This window comes from Vipera ursinii, assembly GCF_947247035.1.
Source record: "Vipera ursinii genome assembly, chromosome: 3".
Taxonomy (NCBI): domain Eukaryota; kingdom Metazoa; phylum Chordata; class Lepidosauria; order Squamata; family Viperidae; genus Vipera; species Vipera ursinii.
In genome coordinates, this window is record NC_139516.1 from 87,161,645 (window position 1) to 87,184,792 (window position 23,148).

Here is a 23,148-nt window from a genome sequence, read left to right on the forward strand (position 1 = left end):
TTATCTCAGGGAACAGGAGAAAGGGCAGCATATTATAAAGAAACCCAGCTGGCCTTGTTCAGATATAAGTTCTTATTTAAAAGGTTTTCAGCTGCTTAAAATAGGCTTGGTATATTCACGGCAAAGCTTTGAAGGTCTCCATTCCTTCCGGTTTAATAAAAGTCACGGAAATTGTATTTTAAACTTCTCTGGATATAGAAAAAATTATCTTCTATATATATCTAATTTTGGCTATACAAAATTAGAATATATGCCTAAGAGATGGTGGGCCCAGATCATGACTCCAATTAGAACTAATATATCAGCATCTGTAAACACTTAGTCACGAAAGCCAAGATTGGGGAATGAGAAAAATAGAGGCTTTGGACAGCTAGTTTGTTCTGAGTAACCTCACATGTGGGCTACCCATTTGCGGATTTATTTTTATCTTTGATAAATGAGACGAAATCAGCCAAGTTGGCTTATTGAACATTAAACTACAGCCAGATGTGTGGCCAGAAGAACGATTTGACATTATGTACTTTACAAGGAAAGCAAGGAACAATTTACTGGAGGATCCTTGCTTATTTTACATGCCAAGTCTTTCTGTGTTTCCTATTTTTTCCACAACTCAGAGCCTATCTAGTTTGCTAGGGCTATATCTGGAAGCAGAGCCAAACTTTGGTTCTGCCATTAACAGAAATAAGGGTCTTCAGCGCATTTTCTGTATTTCACATGCCTGAGTTATATGCTTGTTCAGTTCAAAAGTTCTAGGTGTTGTAGAATTGATTGATGGGAGCCTTGCTCCCACAGCTACTATGCAACTACTAGACCTTATTCTCACCAAACGCCTTTGGTTTCTTTTTCATAGGCACAATATTAGTATATCGTCCTTGGCTTGATAGTCCTTTTGCTTTACCAAATTTATTTATCTCTCCTGCTTCATTGTTCTCTTACTTTTCTTCTTTTCTCTTAGCACTTTCAAAAGGCTGTTCATAAGGATTCCCTATTGTCTCACTCAATCCAGTCATGGCCTTCAACCCTGTGGTCATTGCATAAAGTGCTAGTGTCAGATGAGTGCAACCTAACCTTTTTCCTTTTTTGCCTTTGTAAAGGTCATGCAGCAAACATTGATTAACATTTTGGGAGTTTACAAATAGTCTTGGTACAATTGTTCTACTCATTTGCAGCTTCTCTTTGGGATCAAGCTGTTATGTCTTCCTTCAAGCTTCTATCATGACCCAAAACCGGTCTGATGGCTCCCTTTGAGAAATTACTGAATTTTCCACTGCCTGCAGAAGGTCCTCGGGTTTCTGTTGTGTCATAAATGCCTACTAATTTTTGAGAGCCTTCTTAGAGCTTCCCCTTCCTGATTCCAACCGGTGCCAAAATAGGGAAAAAGGATTGCCTATTTGATTCCAACTCTAACAACTTCAAATTCCAACCTATGGTGATCTTTGTCCACTCTGCTATTGATGAACTCTCCAATATTTAATATCTGGTTCATTAATTTAATTTTATTTCAACTTAAAACACATTACAGTTAACATTTCTTTTTCAAAACACTGTTATCTGTGATGTTCTATAAATATCAGTGTAGCTATGTGACTATATTATTACTATATAAAAACCTATATAAATTAAAAAAGAGAGTATCTATCTATCTATCTTGAAGAGAAATAAAATAAGGCTATAATAAACTACCTAAAAGCAAAAGCAAAGAGAAAAAAATAACCAAAGAAACTTGAAAATGAAAACCTTAAGCAAAATATCATCATGTCAAAGTAGTAAAGCAAAACCCTACTTGAATTACAGTATATCTATACCTAAATTATATTTTAAACATACATAGAAAAGCCCATATTTGATATCATTCTATTGAAACTATAATTTTCTTCCATTTTTCCATATTGTGACTCAGTTTTTGAACAATGAACCTAGGACTCATGTAATCATATTATTGGGTCTTATTTCTCCTTCAGTACAAAGTTTGTACAATCTGAGGAGAAATAAGAGTATCTTTGCACAGAGAAATCACCTGGTGCCTTCCTCACACTAGTAATTGCTTCAGGCTTGTCTTGGAACTACTTTTTTTTAATGATTGGACTGTGAATAATACTAGCATACTTCAAAGAGTGAGAGATGAGAGATCTTACTAAATCAGTATTTAGAGTCCGGGATACAGGCATTCTTCCATAGCTGCATCATCAGATTTTTTTTCCAGTTCCAATCCAGGCACAATATAGTCATAGTTCTTCATAGATTCCAAATCTGAGAGGCATCATTTAGCAAATTTTTAACTGTTTAACCATTTAAATAAAGTCCAGTTGTTTTTTACATTTTACAAATTGATGAAAAATTGTTTTAAGGTAACCTTGCTGTCTAAAATGTTAAGGAACAGATGGCATAAAACACTCCCATTAGGAGAACTAAGAAAAAGTCAATAATATTTGGAGGAGGGAGATAATTAAAACAAAATGCAGCATAAATATAATATCCAGCCTCCCCTCTTGTTTACTCAAAGTGGATAAGAAGTTTACTTCATTTTTTTCCTAAGAAAAGTGTGAACCTTCAGTAAAAAAACACATAGAACACATTTCAGATAACCCAGTTTGCTTAAGCATTTGAAATGAACGGTTTACTGTCCTTCATTCTATTGGATCATCATGACTACAATTCCCTGAAAATGAAAGAGGTTGGTCCATAAAGGACCAGCCTAAGCTCAAGCTGCTTTGTGCTCCAGATCTACAAAGGATTGTTGACTATTGACCCACTCACTCATCCAGAATGGAATGCAGTTGCACCATTAAAATGAATGGATCCCACCTTCCCAGGGATCTTGCCATTTTGTCTTGGCTCTTGACTATGGCAGTTGTGGAGTTCATTGCAATTGGGGAAGTTCTGTTCTTAGATAGTGTGTAGCATTCCAGTCTTGCTAGCCATTATAGGGAACACATGTCTTGTCATGCCTTCCAACCCCCCTCATATTATAACATGGCACCAAGAAATCACAACTGAATAAAGGGGTCATGGATATAGAATAGACAGAATAAGGTGATTGGTAGTTTGCCACTTTAGTGACCATCTAATGGAGCCAATGATTTTAGGTTTTGGTGCAGAATAAATTGTGGAGAATATTCTTACAGTCTAGCTGACTGTAAGGCATCACCAAGTCCTAAAGATGTAAACATGGCCTGATTTCAGCAGCATTCTGTTGTCGATGAAGAAATAGCCTACTTAAGCTATTTTACTTTTATTTTGAAATCAGACAATTGGTGATGGGAAAGTTGGTCATCTGGAAGTCATCTGCCATACGATTTAAGTTGAGGCGAAACGTAATATCTGTCCTTTTGCAATGTGGGAAAGTGCAGAATAGAAATAAAAAGTGTGTGTGTGTGTGTGTGTGTGTGTGTGTGTGTGTGAGAGAGAGAGAGAGAGAGCTCAATTTATTGCCTTTTCTCACTTATAAACCAGGCATCTAAAACACAAATCGTTGTGAGGCTACAAGTAGCCCTTGCTTAACAACTGCCCTGTTTAGCAATTGTTTCAACTTACAATGGTGTTTAAAAAATAACTTTACGACCTACCCTTGCACTTACAACTGCCACAGTGTCCCAATGGTCATGTGATCGAGATTTGGGCACGTTGCAAACAGTGGGCATTTTTGACCATCACATTGTCCCATGGCTATGAGATTGCCATTTGCACACTTCATAACAGGTTTCCAACAAGCAGAGTCAACGGAGAGGCCAGCAGTAAAATCACAAGTCGTGGTCAGATGGCCACTTCACAGGCCACTCTGGTCATTTTGTGGCATCAAGTTGATATCAATCTCATAGTTAAATCTTTTTTCCCCAGGAGGATCTATTCCCAACCTGGTCCTTCAAGATCTTCCAATGGAGCATACCAAGATCATATCTAGAATGAAATTAAATCAGCTTAGAATTCTGCTCAAATTTGGTGTGAAACATAAGACAGATGACCGTGATGGAAATAAGCAAGAATTGTTACCAAAGCAAAAGGAGGCTGAAACATTTTTTTAAAACTCCAGAGAAATGAGATAATATTTGGAAGCAGCTGAGGCAGAAACTCTCAGTTCACCGAGGTTTAAGGAGGAGGAGGAGGAGGAAGTACAGCACAGACTTGTTACTGTTAAATACTGTATTATATCAGTTGGTTTTAATCTTCCTGGATTTCCTATCTGGTCTATTTAGTGGGGTTGACCTTCTGCTTTTGTTTTTCTTCTATCTCTTTGCTGAGCAGATGGATATTTCCTTCCTTTCAGAAAGATATTGCTTATATCTTCACTCTCTTTTTTCACCTCTCGCTCAGTAAAGCCAGACTGTGTGGAAGGGTGGCTAACCCTAGCCCTCCTCCTTACCCTGACTCAGCCTCCTGACCATCTCCCTGGTCAAGTCTCACCTTTCTGCTGCCTGTGCCTAGAACAGGGGTAGGCAACCTTGGCTCTTTTATGACTTGTGGACTTCAACTCCCAGAATTCCTGAGCCAGCATGGCTCAGCGTGGAAACTTCTCTCTTTCCCCTCAGCATGGCTGGCTCAGGAATTCTGGGAGTTGAAGTCCACAAGTCATAAAAGAGCCAAGGTTGCCTACCCCTGGCCTAGAAGATGCCAAGGAAAGCCCCCCCCCGCATTTAGTTGAATTGAGACCCTCAGGCTACTGTACTTTCTAGAGGGCTTCCTGTGGTCCAGCCTAGATGTCTCTAGAACTATACAACATTTACACTCCACAGAAAATGACTTGGTGGGTGGCAGGCAGCTCAGACACTGCTGAGCTAGGTTGTCCCTGCTGGTCTCTTCCTCCTGGATTCAGAATAATAATGTCTACTAAAATTAATGGCCACATTTGATCCAACATATTAAGGGTTGTTTGAATTTTAAAAAACCTGTTTGCCAAACATTGATTAAATGCTAATTCTTAATCGATTATCTACATCTCAAAAGACAATTGTTGGAAGTTCATTAAAAATGCCATATATCAAAGTACTGTATGGTTATAAGAAGAATCCAGGAAAGTGGAAGCCCCCAGGAATTCAGACTATTCATAGAAAGGCTAGATTAGAGAATAAGAACTTTTCTCCTTTAGTCTTTCAAGTACTATAAAGATTCATTCACATCACTAGAAGCCTGGGAATTCATCCAAGTTGCTTTAAAAAAAAAGCCTGTAGTCATGGGAAAAATGTTTCGGTGGTTATTGTTGTATGGTAGCTTTTAGCGTACATTCATGGCGTTTCCAACTTAATACTACTTAGTTCTGCTTCTTTCTCAGGAGTTGTAAGCAGAGATTTCTTTAGAAACCAGCAGGATGCTTACAAAAGCCTGAGAATCTTGTTATTTTTTTTGTTGGCTTTTTCATTGATAGCTTCAATCAAGGGAGGCTGAATTGCAGAAGGTCTTGTGTTTTGCTCTTTTCTGTCGAATTGAAATATTTTAAATGCTGCTGATGGGGATCAGATTAGTCAAAATGCTGGTTATGAGGAGGACCCCAGGTCCTGTGGCTCCTGAGTTTCTCCACTTTTTTCACAGATATGAAATATCTGTTTTAAAAAAAACATTAGCTGCAGGTTGGAGAGAGGACAGTTGGAGACATGTCTTTTTTCACCTATATTTGACCATATTTCCAATTTGACAAAGACCTTCAGCAAGAAAACAGAACATTGCTTCTGGAACACAGATGTTTTCCTGAGTGTCTGTACGCTCAGTGCTTACACACACACACACACACACACACACACACACACACAGAGAGAGAGAGAGAGAGAGAGAGAGAGAGAGAGAGAGAGAGAGAAGAGCTTCAGTGGATGAGGCAATGGCATTGTCTTGTTGAAATGATGATTTCTGGGATTTTCTGAAGATTTGGGGAGGGGATACTTTTAATTTTGAGAGAAATTATCTGAAAGCTTAAAGAGATCTTTTCTTCTCATCTGGGAAACTGATGATTTTTTAGTGAGAGAAAGGAGTTGAGAGAATACATACAGCCTTCGAGGTGATAGATTATCCACTCCTGGCAAGGCATTCTTTAACTCAGAGGTGGACAGCCTGTTTCCATTTCAAATGTACACTGATTTCCTAATTCTGTTTCAAGAACCTATGCAGCAGTGGCTTCAGATAACTTTTATTTTGAAGAAGTTTTTTCACGATTCAACAATTTAAAATGATTTGGAGATTTTATAAGATATCTTGCTCTTTCGGTGTTCTCAGGTAAAGCTGCAAAATGTAAATAACAAAAATAGGAAAGAAAGCAGATGTGTCCTGAAAGGAGTAAAATTATTTTACATTTCCACTGATTTCAGGCAAAATCTGCAAGTAGAGACATAACTTTAATTAAAATGCCACTGCAATCCCTGTGAGTTATCTAAGAAAACAGAAGTAAATTAAAGAAGGGGGATTAAATTAAAGCAGGATTAATTTAATTCATAGATGGTTTATTGCAGGAACTTGGAGTACTCCTGATGCTCTGGACTACAATTCCCATACCGCTATGGCAGTGTTCATGAAACTTTAAAGCATCTGGAGAATACAAATTGCAGCCCATGTTTAATTTAACTCTGCATCTCCTAATTATCAGGATTCTCGCAACAGTGTCAAGGGTGGGATAAGCATCTGTGTAATTATGAAATCCTTGTCACTACCTATTTTGCTTTAATACCAAACTGCTTCAGGATTATTTGAAGTTTAAACTGCCCTCTCCTGGTCATTTGTGTTGTTGAAAGAAGAAAGCTAGGTCCAACTTTCTCTTCTGGTCCATTGTAGAGGTCCTCTAATTAGTCTAACACTTTGTTCTCCCCACACACTATTTAGTTTTCAACTCTACCTACATGGAGGCAAAACAGGACAGAAAGAGGATGTGGAGGAACGAAGTTATTATTGGATTATTGATTTTATGTTTCTACAGTTTTTAAGAAATCCACAATGGACCAGCAAAGGAAAACTGGATTATTAGCAATGATGGAGTACTGTAGCCAGGAGCTTCACGCTGCACTGTGTTGCTGCTTCATCAAAAATTATTTAATCCGGGGTTGAGAGATTAGGTCAGTCATGCTGCTATTCAGTCTGTCTGCAATATACTGCAGCTTATTCTTTAAACAAGCTACGAGAATAGGAATCCTTCTGCACATGCGATCAAAGCTTCTGGGGATATGTCAGTAACAGGCCCTTCATATAGGTACATACGGAAGCAAAATAGGATTATGTAATATAGTTACCATACTGATGTATTAGAAATAGTGAAGTAGTGAAATTATAATAAAGCACTTGTGAGTGATTGCTGCAACGTAGGCAGAGTTCTTTTATTATTGGCCCAGAAGCTAGTGTTCAGGACTTACAAAACTTGATCATAGAGTTTCAAATGTATTGATCACAACTCATAATAAAGCTTACATGGTGCCTCCCACTTCACACCTCTTTAAACCAGTCTTTGCTGTTACATGCACACAAACCTGACCAGGTCACATCAGACCTTTCAGGTGCATTTGCATAATATGTGAACCAAGATAATATGGTTACACCTTGAGGTGTTTGGGAAGGCTGAGTCTAACCGGGAAACCCTGGTTTAGGATGGTTTCTGCAAAGTTAGAAAATGAATTGATTCCATTAACTAAAATGTGTATGCTTGAGCGAAGTCAGTGTAAATGTGCCATCCCTGATCAACAGGTTTAAACTTGAACCTTCTGCTTCAGCCCAGCTCTTTCTCCTAAGTGCAGTTCCTTTTTTTTTACTTTCTTTCTGCATTCCTTGCAGGAAGGGACATAAATGACCAACAGAACACTCATGCTTATCCCAAAACATCCAGTTGGGACATGAGTGATCCACCCCTTTGCAAGTAATCATTACCTAAGTTGCTCACCCAGCAGTAGTTTTAGCCAATGCAGCTTAAAGATCAAAAGCTGGCAAAATGCTGGCTATTGCAGACCTCCTGACATGTGAGGCAAAATGAAAGTTTCTGTCTGGATACCGATAGGTTTTTCTTTTCTTTTGCTTCTTATGCTGATTCGGCATAACCAAGCCTTCCAACCTTGTTCTCTTTTTTGCAGTTTTTAAAGGAGAAGCAGGTGATGGACAGTTCCCCAGAAAAACTGAAGAAGGAGCTGGAAGAAGAATTGCAGATGAGCAGTGATGATTTGCGGAGCCATGCTTGGTACCATGGGCGGATTCCACGGCAGGTGTGTACCTTTTGGTCTTTTTTTTAAAGTTAAGCCTGGAGTCTTTAGTGTTCTCCCTACTTCTCTGTCATACCAAATCCTGCCAAGACTTGAACCCACATCAAGTAGACCCAACAGTTCACCTTTTAATGAGACAAGCTACAGGAATCGCTCTTAAGATTTCTGCAGGTAGAACAAAGGAACAGTTGGTGGAAAAATGAAACATAATGGATTAGTCCAAGTCTTAGGACATGGTTAGCTGGAGGGTTGTCTTTCTCCAGTTGTTTCTGCCTGACCGGTACAATCTGGACCATTTGGTGTGCTCCAAGCTGTAAAGCAGGGGTCTTCAAACTTGGCCCTTTTATGACTTGTGGACTTCAACTCCCAGAATTCTTCAGCCAACATGCCTGGCTAAGGAATTCTGAGAGTGGAAGTTCACAAGTCATAAAAGGGCCAGGTTTGAAGACCCCTGCTGTAAAGCATTGTATCTTGTGGGATTGAGAAGATGCACCTTCTTGGTAGCTGTGCCTGTCCTGTAGACACTGTGATCCCTGAAGTCTGCCTGACCCTGACTCTTTTGTGCTTTCATAAAGCCACAAAGGCCTGGTTCTTTTGACATGCCCTGGGGTAGGGTATAGTGATCTGTTCCTTGTTGGTGAATTGTTGGAAATATGTTTGAGTTAGTTATCCACCTCTGAAGTTAGTTATCTACCTCTGATGCTCACTGTGTGTTCTACTGTCAGTTTTGTCATTTTTCAGTGTTTTTCAGTTTTGCTGAAACTGTCAACTAACCACACAATTTGTTGCCTGGATTTGCATATTTTATGCTAATTTATTCTGAAAATCTTCACTTTCTTTAAAAGAAACAAGCATGCTTCTAGCTCTCATGCATTTGCCATGAATCATTTTGGGGATCCTTTTTCTGTTGTTCTCTGCTAAACTTTTTTTTAGAGAAAAGACTTCCAAATTATTTGAAAACATTAATAAATACTGAATGCCGTTATATCAAAATAGGCCAAATATATTTAACTTGCATAATTTATTCTGATTGCTGTTTGCTTTTCCAATAGTACGTTATGTACACAACTGGTTAGAGAAATAGCTTACTTCATGTTGAAAATAATAGTACTGACATTTCAAAATGCCTATTTTTAGGGATTTAGCTAAAAGCAATAAACTACATTTCTGTTCTCAACCTGGTTTTTGTCATGACACCTATATGCACTTTGGTACCTGACGGAGAAGAGCTGTTACTATTTTAATCCTGGGCAACTAAAACAGCATGAGCTAGTAATCAAAATGCAAATCTCCTCAGTTATAACTACTCCTGTGGGAATCAATCTTGCAATGTTTGATAATTAAAGGTTGTCTGATTAAAAAAAGGAAAGACAATTGGAATAGTATTTCAGGTTGCAAGTAAGTGTGCTGGATACAGGTAAAGAAGCCTTTGAAAGAACTGGTTTCTTCACAGAAACCAATGAAAGAATATATTGTTCACCATAGTCTACAATCCTATTTATTTATACTTACCTAGCAATTTAAATTCCATTGATTTAATGAGTCTGCTCTGGTTCGTTGTTGTTGTTGTTAGCTGCGAAGTCGTGTCCGACTCATCACGACCCTATGGACAACGTTCCTCCAGGACTTCCTGTCTTCCACCATCTTCTGGAGTCCATTTAAGCTCACGCCTACTGCTTCAGTGACTCCATCCAGCCACCTCATTCTCTGTCGTCCCCTTCTTCTATTGCCCTCGATCTTTCCCAGCATTAGGCTCTTCTCCAGTGAGCCCTTCTTTCTCATTAGGTGGCCAAAGTATTTGAGTTTTAGCTTCAAGATCTGGCCTTCTAAAGAGCAGTCAGGATTGATCTCCTCTAGGACTGACCGGTTTGATCGCCTTGCAGTCCAAGGGACTCGCAGGAGTCTTCTCCAGCACCACAGTTCAAAGGCCTCAATTCTTTGGCGCTCAGCCTTTCTTATGGTCCAACTTTCACTGCCATACATTGCAACTGGGAAGACCATAGCCTTGACTATACGCACTTTTGTCGACAGGGTGATGTCTCTGCTTTTTAGTGTGCTGTCTAGATTTGCCATGGCTTTCCTTCCCAGGAGCAAGCGTCTTTTAATTGCTCTGGTTCAGCTAGATCCAATTCAGTATTTTGGAGTTTCCAAAAGAAAAGATTGTCCATTGGTGGCAGCCAGGGCAAAATCTATATTGATTTTATCTTTTAATATTTCAAATAAGCAGTTGCAGGTGGTCTAAAGGTCATTTAAAGCTGTAAGTGGTCTTTTAATTAATGTTTCACATCACTTGCCTCTTTTAAAATTTTATATGTGGTTTTTATGTTTTTAATATTTTATGTGTACACCGCCCAGAGACCCTCTCTGAGGGAGATGTAAAGTTTTTAAAAATGTGATAAAAAAGCAGCGCGAAAGGTCTCACCCTGCTGTGGTTCAGGTGTCTTCTGCAATGTGCCTTAGAAATTGGATTGACTGAAGTTGCCCTCAGTACAAATACAAGTGTCAGAAGGAGAGTTTTGATTAGCAATACCAATAGCACTTTGACTCACAGTATATACCGCTTCACAGTGCTTTACAGCACTCTCTTAACAGTTTACAGAGTCAGTATGTTGCCCTCAACAATCTGAGTCCTCATTTTACCAACCTCGACCTTGGAAGGATGGAAGGCTGAGTCAACCTTGAGTTCGTCAGGGTCGAATTACAGACTGTGGGCAGAGTTAGCCTGCAATGCAGTACTGTGTTCTAAGATTATGTCTACCACAAAGAGGGTTTGGCCTAGCAGCTGCCTTCATCTTTCTGTAGCTACAATGTGTAGTTTCAAAATATATACATGGCAATTGTATTTGTGCAATTAACATCAAGGATAATTTCACTCTGATGGACATCATGATGGGATTGGGTGACCTATGAAATTGTCACTGTGAGTACTGTCAAATTACATCAGTTATCACTAATCTGTTGTCCTGAAAATGATATGGACTATAGCACTTACCGGCCATGGCTAATATTACAGGAATTATACTTTCAAACTATCTAGAAGGCACCAGGCTGCTTACATCATCAAAGCTTTACGTTTTATTAGCACTGGTATGTTTAAACCTCATGGTGTGCTGAGCACTTTTCTTTTCCCAATTAGTATGCGTACCCTGAATAATTCCAGGAAAATATTAATGTTGATTTTGTAGCAGTCAGAAGGTTAAGAGTGCTTATGCAGCCTCAGAGATTAACAATTTTATTGCGGTATGGAGTCTCCCAAGTAATAGTTGCTGTAAATAGTTGAATGAGATTGAAAACACAACAGGAAATCTTTCCTCTCAGTTGAAAACAAAATGATCTAGGTGAGTGTTAAACCTCATGGAATGCTCTCTGAGCACTCCAAAGCGACAGGGTAGCATATTATAAAGTATTACTGAAATGATTGCTGTGAAAGAGAGCATATATTTTCTTCAAAAAGTGGAATTTACCGTAATTTTCAGTTTGCTCGCTCTATAGGTAGGATAGGGTAGGTTAGGTTAGGTTAGGGTAGGGTAGGGTAGGGTAGGGTAAGGGAAGAAGGGGAAGGGGAGGGAAGGGAAGGGATTCCTGGTGATGGGGGATTGTTCCTTGCAAAACATTCTTGCTTTCTAGCCAAGTAATCTTGGTCTTGATTTCAGAAGTAACAGAATTGGAATTATGATTCTCCCCAGATAGGAGAGTTTGGAATGTCTTATATTTATAAAGCAATCTGAATTTGGTCTTGTGGGAAATAGGCTTAATCTTTTTGTAATCTTCAAACCCAACAGCTAATACATGTCTGTATGAGGCAAAGGTAATGAAAATAAAGCCAGAAAAGAAAGACTATATAAATTGAAATCTGGCAGAACCTTAATACAGAAAAGCTGAGGGACTGGATAAGATCAGCTGCAGAAGGAAAATAATAACAATAATAATTGGCATTGACAAATTCACCATCAGTCAATTGCAAATGGCAGCTTTACTCGGAACAACTTACATCCTGTGATGATACTTCTAATATCATCAAATCTCCATATCTGCTTATATTCCAAGTCCTTGGGAAGGACTCGGTAGATGGATAAAAATGTCAAATCCAGTTTAAACATTGGCTGACTGTGCAGCAAACTATAATATGACTTGCTGTTTTTGCTGAATGTTTGTCAAATAAATATGAATCATTCCAGAACATATTTTAATGCTTTGTAATCCACTCTCCATTTTTTTAAATATTACTTTTTATTCGAGCAAATTATGTGGCTTGCAAGTTTTGACTCTGGGTTGCTAACCTAGGATTAAAAATATAAAAAACAAACAATAGAGACTGAAAAAGCATAGCATGAAAGAGCACAAACTGAGGCCAAACCCAACCTATTCAGACAACCCAAACTATTTGGCACACAGGTCCAGGAAGGAAAAAGAAAAAGAATCCCCAACTTTGTAAAGAGTTATGGAAAGCCAGCAGGGTCAATGCCATTCTAAAGGGCAAGCATTACAACAGAGAAGGTAACCAAGCTGGATCCCCTTAGATCAGGGGTCCCCAACACCCAGGGTTGTGGCCCACTACCAGGTTACGGCCAGTTTGGAAGCAGGGTGCGGAAAGCATCAGGCAAGTGCACATGTGCGGGCAGCTCCCCTTGCGTGAGCAATGGATGCTTGCACTCGCACATGCAGCTCCCCTGATGCAAGAGGCAGGCGCTTGCACTCTCGTAAGAAGCTCCTTTCATGCAAGCACCTGCCGCTCGCACAAATGCGAGCTCTGCAAGCACATGCACACCTGCTACTTGGACAGAACCATCCCTTCTCCTCCCCCGCCTGGGCGGCCAAATCAGAAAGGTTGAGGACCACTGCCTTAGAGCATGCGAGGGGAGGGATGTGCAAGCGCACGTGCCCACCACTTGTGTGAGGGGAGCTGCGCACGTAAGCACAAGCTCCCGTCACTTGTGTGAGGGGAGCTGCACATGCTCATGTAACTGCCGCTCATGCAAGGGAACTGCATGCATGCTCTCTCAACTCTTTCCATGGCCCGGTTCTGAACTTGCTGCAACCCAGTAGTGGGCTGCAGCCTGGCGGTTGGAGATCCCTGTCATAGAGGAAAACCAGTGCATGGCCATCCTGTTGAATCTCAAGGGATGGGCAGACTGAATTGGAGATAGGTCATCCCACACATAATCTAGCCCCTTCCACACTGTGCCATGAAGATTGTTGTATGGGTATCCTTACTAAAAAATGTGCGAGACAATGATTTAAAAAAACCTGACTGGGGAAGCCTAGCAATGGATAATTTCCTCTTGTTTCAGACAGGCCTGTTTTTTCTCTTAAAGGTGTCTGAGAGCCTCGTTCAGAGAGACGGTGACTTTTTGATCAGAGATTCTCTCTCCAGTCCTGGCAATTTCGTCCTTACCTGTCAGTGGAAAAACATCTCTCAGCATTTCAAGATCAATAAAACTATCGTGCGGCTCAGCGAAGCTCACTGCCGGGTGCAGTTTCACTTTGAAGACGAAGGCTTTGACACTGTCCCTGGCCTGGTGCGATGCTACGTAGGAAATCGCAAGCCCATATCAAAGCAGAGCGGAGCGATTATATTTCAGCCCATAAACAGAACAGTTCCTCTGAGATGCCTGGAGGAGAAATACGGGATTTCTCCAGTCCTGCCAAGAGAAGATAGCATTCCAGAGGGGCAAGTAGAAACCCCACAAAGGCTGAGCCTTAATATGTGCAATCGACAAGCCAGAGAGTCCACTTTAGGAAATCTTTTAAGGTACCGCCACTTGGTTTCACGAGAGAGAGTTGTTGTGTGTGTGGTTTATAACGTTCAACAGTTGGGGTACATTTATGGATTTGTTTGCAAAATCACTTCCTTTTCCTTCTATCGTTCAAGTCATGTTGCAGAAGGTCTGCAATCGAATCAAAGGGTATCATCTTCCTGAAAGCTGGAAGAGAGCTCTGAAGGGCCAATGGTTGGGGAAAGCCGTTTAACCCTTTGCTCCCTGCCTTGCCCCTTTCAAATACATCTCAAAGTTGTATTCGCTCAAGTGGCAGGAAAAGGCCAGGGACTCTTTTTGCTTCTCTCCATTAAAATATGTACAGAAAGAGAGACCAAGTTAATTACGTAGTACCTTGTCAAGAAAGGGGATTTATATTATGCAACGTGGTCAGCACTTCCTAAGCCACCTCTGAGTTTGCAAGCCAATATCTCGCTTCTATAGCCATTTAAAATAATTTTAAGCATGTCCAGAAATCCAGTCCACCTATTTCCTGAATTATTATTATTTTGTTCTTTGGTTATGTTACCTTAAATAATCAGGCAAGCAGATTAACCAATTTGCAATACCTTCATGGGTGTGTGTGTGTGTCTGTGTCTGTGTGTCTGTGTGTCTGTGCATGTGCATGTGCATGCGTTTTGCCTGTGTATGTGAATTTAAATCCTTCTTTGCTCCCTCTGGAGCTCAAAGAAATCTGTGTGGTTCCCTTCTCATTTTCTCAAGTAAAACCTTTGAAGTAGTCTAGGTTGAATGTAAGGATGTGATTACTGTGTGAAAGAGTGAGCTGATCTTACTAGCCCAACTTTGATATTCTGGTCCAACTTCTGCATCTTGAGAGTAATACCACAGTAAGGTTCATTCATACTGGTTGTTGATTCCTAGCTAACTTAACCATGCTTTATTCCATTAATCTTCTGACACACAGTGAACCACAAACTAACCGATAGCATGGGTTCAAAAACAGGTTAGTTTATAATACATTGTGTGACATTTGATAAATGCCAGAATAGGCAAGATTGCTGTAACAGAAGCTTTAGGAAGTAGTGCAATTTTTTTTTTTAAAAAAAAAGCTTTATGCTGTTTTGGTTCTGGTGTGCAGAAGTTAAACACAAATAAAATATTAAAGATAGACTTATCTTGTCTTTGTCCATTTAGAACAATGTTTCTCAACTTTGGGAATATCAAGAACTGTCGACTTCCAACTGAAAATTCCCTGAATTTTCCAGCCAGCCATGATTCTGGGAGTTGAAGTCCACGCTTCTTGACGTTCCCAAATTTCAGAAACACTGTTGAAGACAAAGCCCATTTGAAAGACCAGCAGGTATTTTCAGAATGCTATTAACTTTTCTAAATTTTGAAGACTTTCACTTGCTCCCAGAGGAGCATCCACTTCCTTCACATGCCATGCTGTCACCTAAATAATCCAGACGTGTTTTGAAGGGAAGGTTTCCTGCAGGCCTCTGAAAAGCAATATTTCTCTCCCTCTCGAACTTTGCATTTCCTTTGAACCCAATAAAGCTAAGTGGACTATTGGAAGAAATAGATCAGGTGCGGAGGGCTGAAGATGGATTCCCCGAAGAGTTGAACTGCATTGTGCCAACTGCTTCTTTGTTTCAGAAACAAAGAAAAAAGCGGTAGTCAGCCCGCATGTTTGGATCACGTGCCGGAGAAGCGATTCCCTTTAAAGACTCATCAGTCGGAAAGCTATCTGCCAATAGGTATGTTTGGTCTACACTTAAACGGTGAATGGAGTTGGGGCCGTAGGTTGCTCTTAATATAACTTGTGTCTATAAAACATTTATATGGATTTCCTATCCTAATAGAAGCTCAGTTTTAGCCAGATTGCCTTCCCCTTCTTAATTTAGTGATAAATACAGTATGGATTGTTTGAATCCTTACCTATCCACGCCTTATTTGGGTCTCGGGAATAGTGCAATTTGGATAAACTAAAGACTGCAATCTCATCCAATGTACTTTTAGATAAACATTTTATTTGCCAAATATCATTAGAGGCAAATTTCCTAACTATTGCAAAAATTAATGAGTTAAAGAAGCATTTGAAAAAGGGTGAAATAAACAATGCTCCCGCAGATAACAAAAATGTGCAGGGACTTCTTAGCCAACCTTAGTTGCTTTGGGAAGCTAAGCAGAATTTGCTCTGGTTAGTACTCAAGGGCAGCCCAGTGGCTCAGTGGTTAAGACACTGGGCTTGTTGGTTGGAAAGCCAAGAGCCCAGGTTCAAGACCCAAGCAACACAGGACAGGGTGAGCACTCATCTTCACCTCGTTCCTGTCCACCCAGCAGTTCAAAAGCATGCAAATGTGAGTAGATAAACAGGTACCACTTTGGTGGGAAGGAAACAGTGCTCTGTGATATCATGCTGGCCACATGGCCATGGAAATGTCTTTGGACAGCGCTAGCTCATGGCCTTGAAATGGAGATGAGTGCCACCCCCTATAGTTGATAATGACTAGCAGACAAAAATCTGCAGGGACCTCTTAGTTATTCAGCTGGGAGACTACCTGGGATTTTTCAGGGCTGCAGGATAGTTTGAGAAGTTGAAAAAAACATTGTGGGAGAAGGCAGTGGTAAACTGGCAAGAAGCGCCAAAAGTTAAATTCAGCTTAAAGGACTTTTCACCTTAAATAAATGGTAACGAATGAGGATCTTGTTATCTCCTAGCTGCTATTGCTGCTGTTCCATATACTGCAGTACTACTACAGGTATTGTTTTAAGGATAAAAAAGAAACATAAAGAGCTATATGGATTCACCTACACCTAGGCAACAAAATCCCAGTATTAACATGCCTGGGTTCTAAAAATTCAACAAAAAAATGACAAGAATTCTAAGGACTGTCTCTTTACTGTGGCCTCCATCTATATAGAACTATATAACACACACACACACACACACACACACACACACACACACACGACTGTGTGGTTTTGATTTCTTTAAAAATAGGAAACAGAACATAAAGACGAAATAACAAAATCTATGGCAACCGAGTCTTTCACTCAATCTTCTCCTTTTCCTCCAAGAATGATAATTATGTTAGCTTGTTATAGCAGAAAACATCTGTCTCGCAGATGTATCCCAACATGTCCAGAGAATCACCATGAGGAGTAAGTACCCTTAGGGCCAAAATATGATAAATTGACAAAGCAAGACGAATTGTGGACCTCTGTGCTTAAATTAAATTCCCAATTCCCATTTCCTCTTTATTTTCTGCTTTCTTTTTTCTCAAGAAAGCATTTTGCACTTCAAAATGGTTTTTGAGCAATTCCTCTTCCAGTCTCTGAGGTAGCTGAGGGACTGAAGTATTCTCTAAACTGCCTATTGATAATTTCCAAGCTTCCAAAAGCAAAATAAGTGATGCAAAACAGAACTAATTATAGAATAAATTATTCAAAGTGAGAGTAATCAGACTGATCTTTTCTTAATTTGCAAAGTATAATTTTAGCATAATACAAAATTGTTGCCATCTAAGTATAAATCTATCATGTTAAAATAAGGTATATTCCCCCTGAACATTATTAATAGTACAGGTAGTGTTTGAGGTATATCTGGGGTGTATCTCTTCCCTTGTTTGAATGTTCCCCTATTTCCTTATTCATTCTCCCAGTTTTGAGAAATAAAGGAGAACTGGAGAAGTGGCTGAATTTGCCTCATATTACTTTAAGACAGGGGTGTCAAGCTGTCGGCCCACAGGCCAGATGTGTCATGCCGAATCCCGAAACCGTGGCCCATCCCAGCTCTGGCAATGGGGGGAAAGTCTCAATACATCGTGACATGTCACGTGATGTGGCGAGTTTGACACCCCTGCTTTAAGAGGATGAGAAGCTTTGTCAATCTCTCACTTTGCATGGCGACATTGCAATTCAGCCAAGTCTCTTTTATGTCAGGAGAACCTTTGCTTGTGAACCAGTTGGCAAATCCTGATCTTTAATAACTCTGTAAATGTTAATCTATATTCTAGAGGCCATTGGCTTTCTGGTTAACACAGGGGCTAGTCTCTGGAGTTCCTTGCATTCATAAATCCTTGTATACCCAGCTTCCCTTTTCTAGAAAATGTTCTTTTCATCTTAGTGAGTCACAAAGTCCTTATTTCTGCTTTGGCCCATCAGAGTCAATTATAGATCAGCTCCTATTCTAAGGCCTGGAGATTTTCCACTGCTGAGTGTACAGCCGGTAATATCTCATTCACCACAGAGTGATTTCCCGCTGCAGCTGCTTTGTATATCTGGGATGACTGCAGGGAAAGTATGGTAGATGGGTGGAATGTGTCACTCAAGTGTCCCTCAGCTATACATCTTACGTATGTGGCATTCAAATACAAGGATCCTGAAACATTTTCCTCTAGGAATTAATGACAGGCCCGGACTGTGGGGAAATAGAAAGCTCACGAGGCTGACATGCTCACTATGTTCACATATGAAAAGATCTGTAGGAGAACATATTATGGAGGTGGCACTCCCATGCAAGAAGGTACACAGCTCATATCCCAAAGCTTTAGAGAATCCCATTTCTTCTCCTCTTCCCCTCTCCTCCCAATAATTGGCCCATGCCAAGCTCAAAGTATCAATTCACACCTTTTCTCCAATGTGTTATTCAAAATCCATGTTATAAGTTAAATGGTAGGATTTTCATATCATTCCCCCCTTTCATTACACTTGCTGTATCTTTATGCAGGTAATTCTCAACTTACGACCACAATGGAGCTCAAAGTTTCTGTTGCTAAGTGAGGCAGTTGTTTAACTGAGTTTTGTCCCATTTTTTGACCTTTCTGACCACAGTTGTTAAGTGGCTCACTGCGGTTGTTAAGTTAGTAACACGGTTGTTAAGTGAATCTGGCTTCCCCATTGATTTTGCTTGTCAGGAGGTCGTAAAAATTGATCACGTGACCCCAGGAGAATGCAATCCTCATAAATACGAACCAGTTGCTAAGCATCTGAATTTTGATCAGGGGATGGATGCTACAACGGTTGTAAATGTGAAAAACGGTCATAAGTCACTTTTTCCAGTGCTGTTGTAACTTTGAACTGTCACTAAATGAATTGTTGTAAGTTGGGGACTGTCTGTATTTGGATTCCTCTCCCTACAGTTGCTGTTAGCCCTCCTGGTTGTTGTTTTTTTTTTGTACCTCTGCAAAGTGCAGTCTACTGATATCACAACCTTCAGTTGTGATGTGAAATCTGTTCATTTCAGTGAAATCACCTTGTTAAAGAGTAATATCATATCCGAAAGTCAGGCAGAATAGTAGACATGGGAGTAGGTCTGGTCCACTTCTGGACAAATTACGTGGCTAGTGGCATTCTGGCAAGGGACTTTAGGAATCCTCCCTCTTCTTTGACTTTCTGATCAAGCTTTGGTCACCTTCAATTTGATACCTCAAAATAGCAATGTCACACTTCTTTTCTCCCTTAACTTTCCAGGTTCAAGATATCCTTCCCAAGGAATGGAAACTGAAAACAGTCCTTGTATGAAGTCTCCGGCTTTTAGAACTGGCAGTGAACCTAATCTGAGCCCTCTGGTTTTCCGGAGATTTGCTTCAGAGTTGCAAATTAGTGATGCGCTGAGGGGGTCTGACAGCCAACTTCATTTGAGACCTCCACCAAAGCCCAGTAAACTGCCATTTCTGAGGCCACCGCAAGGCTTGGAAGTCCTCTATTGTGAACTGAACACAGCTCTGCCCACAGAGGCCAGGCCAACAAAGCCACCTCCATGTCAGAAGGACAGCTTTGTAGAGCATCTGACAACTAAGGACAATGGGATACATTCATCCTTGATCCTGGAGGACAGTGACTCCTTGCTGAGTTCTGTGGATCCACAGACAGCTCAGCTGGAGATAAGCAGAGAGTCTCCCATCTTTGTCGCACCTGTCGTTGAGAAGATCTCTAGTTTCAGGCCAAACCATTTTGAGTCGAAACTTCTTCCCTTAGAAAACAAGCCCTTGGAGACCGCCATGTTAAAGAGAGTGAAAGAGCTGTTTGTGAATAATGATGCAAAAGTCATTGCCCAGCATATTCTGAAGATGGACTGCAAGGTAAAAAAAATCTCTGTTTTTAATTTAAACAGGGTGGGGGGTGGTTTTCACAGCCATATTAAATCAGACCAATAGCTAATTTGGTGTTCTGTTTCATGCACAGCTAGAAGCAAGCATATTCTGGCTTTAGAATATCACGTGCTCTCAATATACATTTACTTATGTATTAATAACTTTAACACAACGTATGATTCACTCCTCAGTCACATAAAATAAATGCCAACGTTACACGAATAGAACTAACAATAGATCCAACCCCCCCCCCCAAAAAAAAAATCAGCAAGAAAAAGCCAGGTGAATAGTTTTTATTATGTGTAGAAAAAGTGATGGAAAGGGGAGCCTTGGGAAAAGTCCTCTCGGGATAGATATTCTGAGAATGTGCCGTACCAACCAGTATCTGCTTTTGCATGCTGAATGAAGGATCAAGTCTCTATGCCAGACATGTCAAACACAAGGCCCGGGGGCCAGATCCGGCCCGCAAAGTGGTTTCACGTGGCCTGCGAAGCCATCCTGGAAACAGTGAGGGAACAGCCCCCACTGCCTTGGCCCTGGCCCAGAGACCCTCCTTCCGCCAGAGACCCTCAGATCTGTCCCACTCCTGCCCAGGCCCCCATAGGCACCCTTGATGCGAACGATGTAGAGCTGGCCATGCCCAGCCAGTAGGCCATACGCACTCTAGCCACGCCCACCCGGTAGGCCACGCCCACCCTGGCCACACCCACCCGGCCCTTTGAGGGCAACCGCAATGCTGATGTGGCCCTCAATGAAATTGAGTTTGACACCCCTGCTCTAGGGAGAAGCTGCATGTTGTAGAGCTGGTCAGATTACAAACTGAAGGGTGATTCTGGATGATCATCAGAGGGCAGCAGTGTGCCGAAGGTGGACACATCTCTTGAAGCTTTGAGCAGAGTATTAGTTCTGTTGCAGCTTGTTTAAACTGTGGCTATGTCCAAAGACACAATTGGATTAAGAATAGTTAAGTCTGGTATATTATTTGCCCCAAAATATATTGGTAGTTATTTGAGAAATGGCCCCTTTTTTGCACAAAAGGGATGTGAGTAATTCTGGACATTATCCCAGAAGGCTAATGAAACATATTTCCCCATACCTCAGTAAGCTGTTACGGGTTTTGTTTGGTTTTTGTGATGTTACCTATAGTGGCTTGTAAACTATTTTTCATGGTTCACAGTAGCTAAACTATAGCAAAACCCAAACAACTTTTTATCTATTCAATAAATAGATTTAGCACGATGGGTGAACCAGACCATAACTTCCTATCTCAGAACAGGGGCCTGGATTTGATACTCTTCAAATTATTATTATTATTATTTTTAATGCTATAAAGAAAGGAAACTCTTGCAAATCAGCCAAACAGGCATTCTATCAAAAGGAGAGAACAGAAGGATTAAGAGAGACAACTCTCTGAAAGAAGGGATAGAATTCTTGTCTGAATTCTTAGGTTTCTTTAATTTGATAATGCCTAATGCATTTAATTCAAAGCCAATTAAGAACTCCACAGTGTCCACTGGAATGCTAAGTGTGCCCTCTAGTGGGCCGTCTTTTGAAATATATGGGAGCTGCTGGTTGCCTTTGAAGGACTTCGGTGGAATGAAAAAAAAACTGCTTTTTTGCCTTCAGTTTGGAATATCTCATAGAACGCAATCACTCTATTTCTTCTCCTCCATATTTTTGTGGGAAATTTTTGTTCTTCATGTTAGATATTAATAGGAAAGTTACAGAAACGTCAACAAACAAAGAGCAGTTTTTATCCTTGGCAACAAACTAAAGATCTTACATGATTTGTGCCTAAATTGCTATCTCTTGTTGATATTTCCTAGGACATAATGTGGGAATAATTGCTGGTGTAGGTATTTCCAGGATCAGATTTGGAAGTGTTTGTGAAGCTGACAGACCAAGCCTCATAGCTATGCTGATTCTAGTTTTCCCCACTCTGATGCTCTTCAAATATGTTGTTGTTAGTTGCGAAGTCGTGTCCGACCCATCGCGACCCTATGGACAACGTTCTTCCAGGCCTTCCTGTCCTCTACCATCTTCTGGAGTCCATTTAAGCTCACGCCTACTGCTTCAGTAACTCCATCCAGCCGCCTCATTCTCTGTCGTTCCCTTCTTCTCTTGCCCTCGATCTTTCCCAGCATTAGGCTCTTCTCCAGTGAGTCCTTCCTTCTCATTAGGTGGCCAAAGTATTTGAGTTTTAGCTTCAGGATCTGGCCTTCTAAAGAGCAGTCAGGGTTGATCTCCTCTAGGACTGACCGGCTTGATCGCCTTGCAGTCCAAGGGACTCGCAGGAGTCTTCTCCAGCACCATAGTTCAAAGGCTTCAATTCTTTGGCACTCAGCCTTTCTTATGGTCCAGCTTTCACTGCCATACATTGCAACTGGGAAGACCATAGCCTTGACTATACGCACTTTTGTTGACAGGGTGATGTCTCTGCTTTTTAGTGTGCTGTCTAGATTTGCCATGGCTTTCCTCCCAAGGAGCAAGCGTCTTTTAATTTCTTGGCTACAGTCCCCATCTGCAGTGATCTTGGAGCCCAGGAAAATAAAATCTGTCACTACCTCCCCATTTCTTCCCCATTGTTCTGTACCAGCCTGCTACCGGCCCTGCAGCAAAAGCAGGGACAACCCCTTTACAAACGGCAAGAGGCTGGAATAAAGCCTGCCAAATTTATTCACATAAAACAGAGCAAGACAAAACACCAACCATGAACCAGGAGCTAAGAAACAGGAACTATCCAAGCGGTTGCCTTCAACAAACCAGCCCTCCCACACATTCCTCTTAAATACAGCTCAGGGCGTGGCCTCTCTCTGCCTCCTTCTGAGGTGCCCCATTGCCTTCCTCTGTTTACTCCTGATTGACTGCCTCCTGCGTCGGGCGTCCTTGAACAGGGCCAGCTGTGGGTCATCTTCATCCACGCTGTCAGGCTCACACAGCTGGGTCTGCGTCGTGACCAGATGAGAGGGGCCTGGCTGGGGGCTCTCATCAAGCTGTCCAATCCCCTCAGCAAGCTCTTCAACACCCCCCTCCTCCTCCTCCTCCTCCTCTGAGTCATCCGACCCAACTGCCGAACCCACAGGCTGACCCTGAATCACAACACCCATCTTCAAATATACCAGAGTTCAATTTTCATAATACTGTGGCAACATAGTGCGTATCCAGAGAACCAGACTG

The 23,148-nt window shown here is 41.0% G+C and overlaps 1 protein-coding gene across 2 annotated transcripts in view; it reads left to right on the forward strand.

Annotated features, from left to right (window-relative positions):
* BCAR3 (BCAR3 adaptor protein, NSP family member) overlaps positions 1 to 23,148 on the forward strand; it is a 90,051-nt gene that overhangs the window by 53,554 nt on the left and 13,349 nt on the right. For both annotated transcript variants that reach the window (XM_083357511.1, XM_083357512.1), the window contains 4 exons: positions 8,031 to 8,159; positions 13,472 to 13,908; positions 15,530 to 15,630; positions 19,349 to 19,959. In XM_083357511.1, coding sequence (XP_083213637.1) covers positions 8,031 to 8,159; positions 13,472 to 13,908; positions 15,530 to 15,630; positions 19,349 to 19,959 — 1,278 coding nt within the window. The remainder of the gene's footprint in view (positions 1 to 8,030; positions 8,160 to 13,471; positions 13,909 to 15,529; positions 15,631 to 19,348; positions 19,960 to 23,148) is intronic.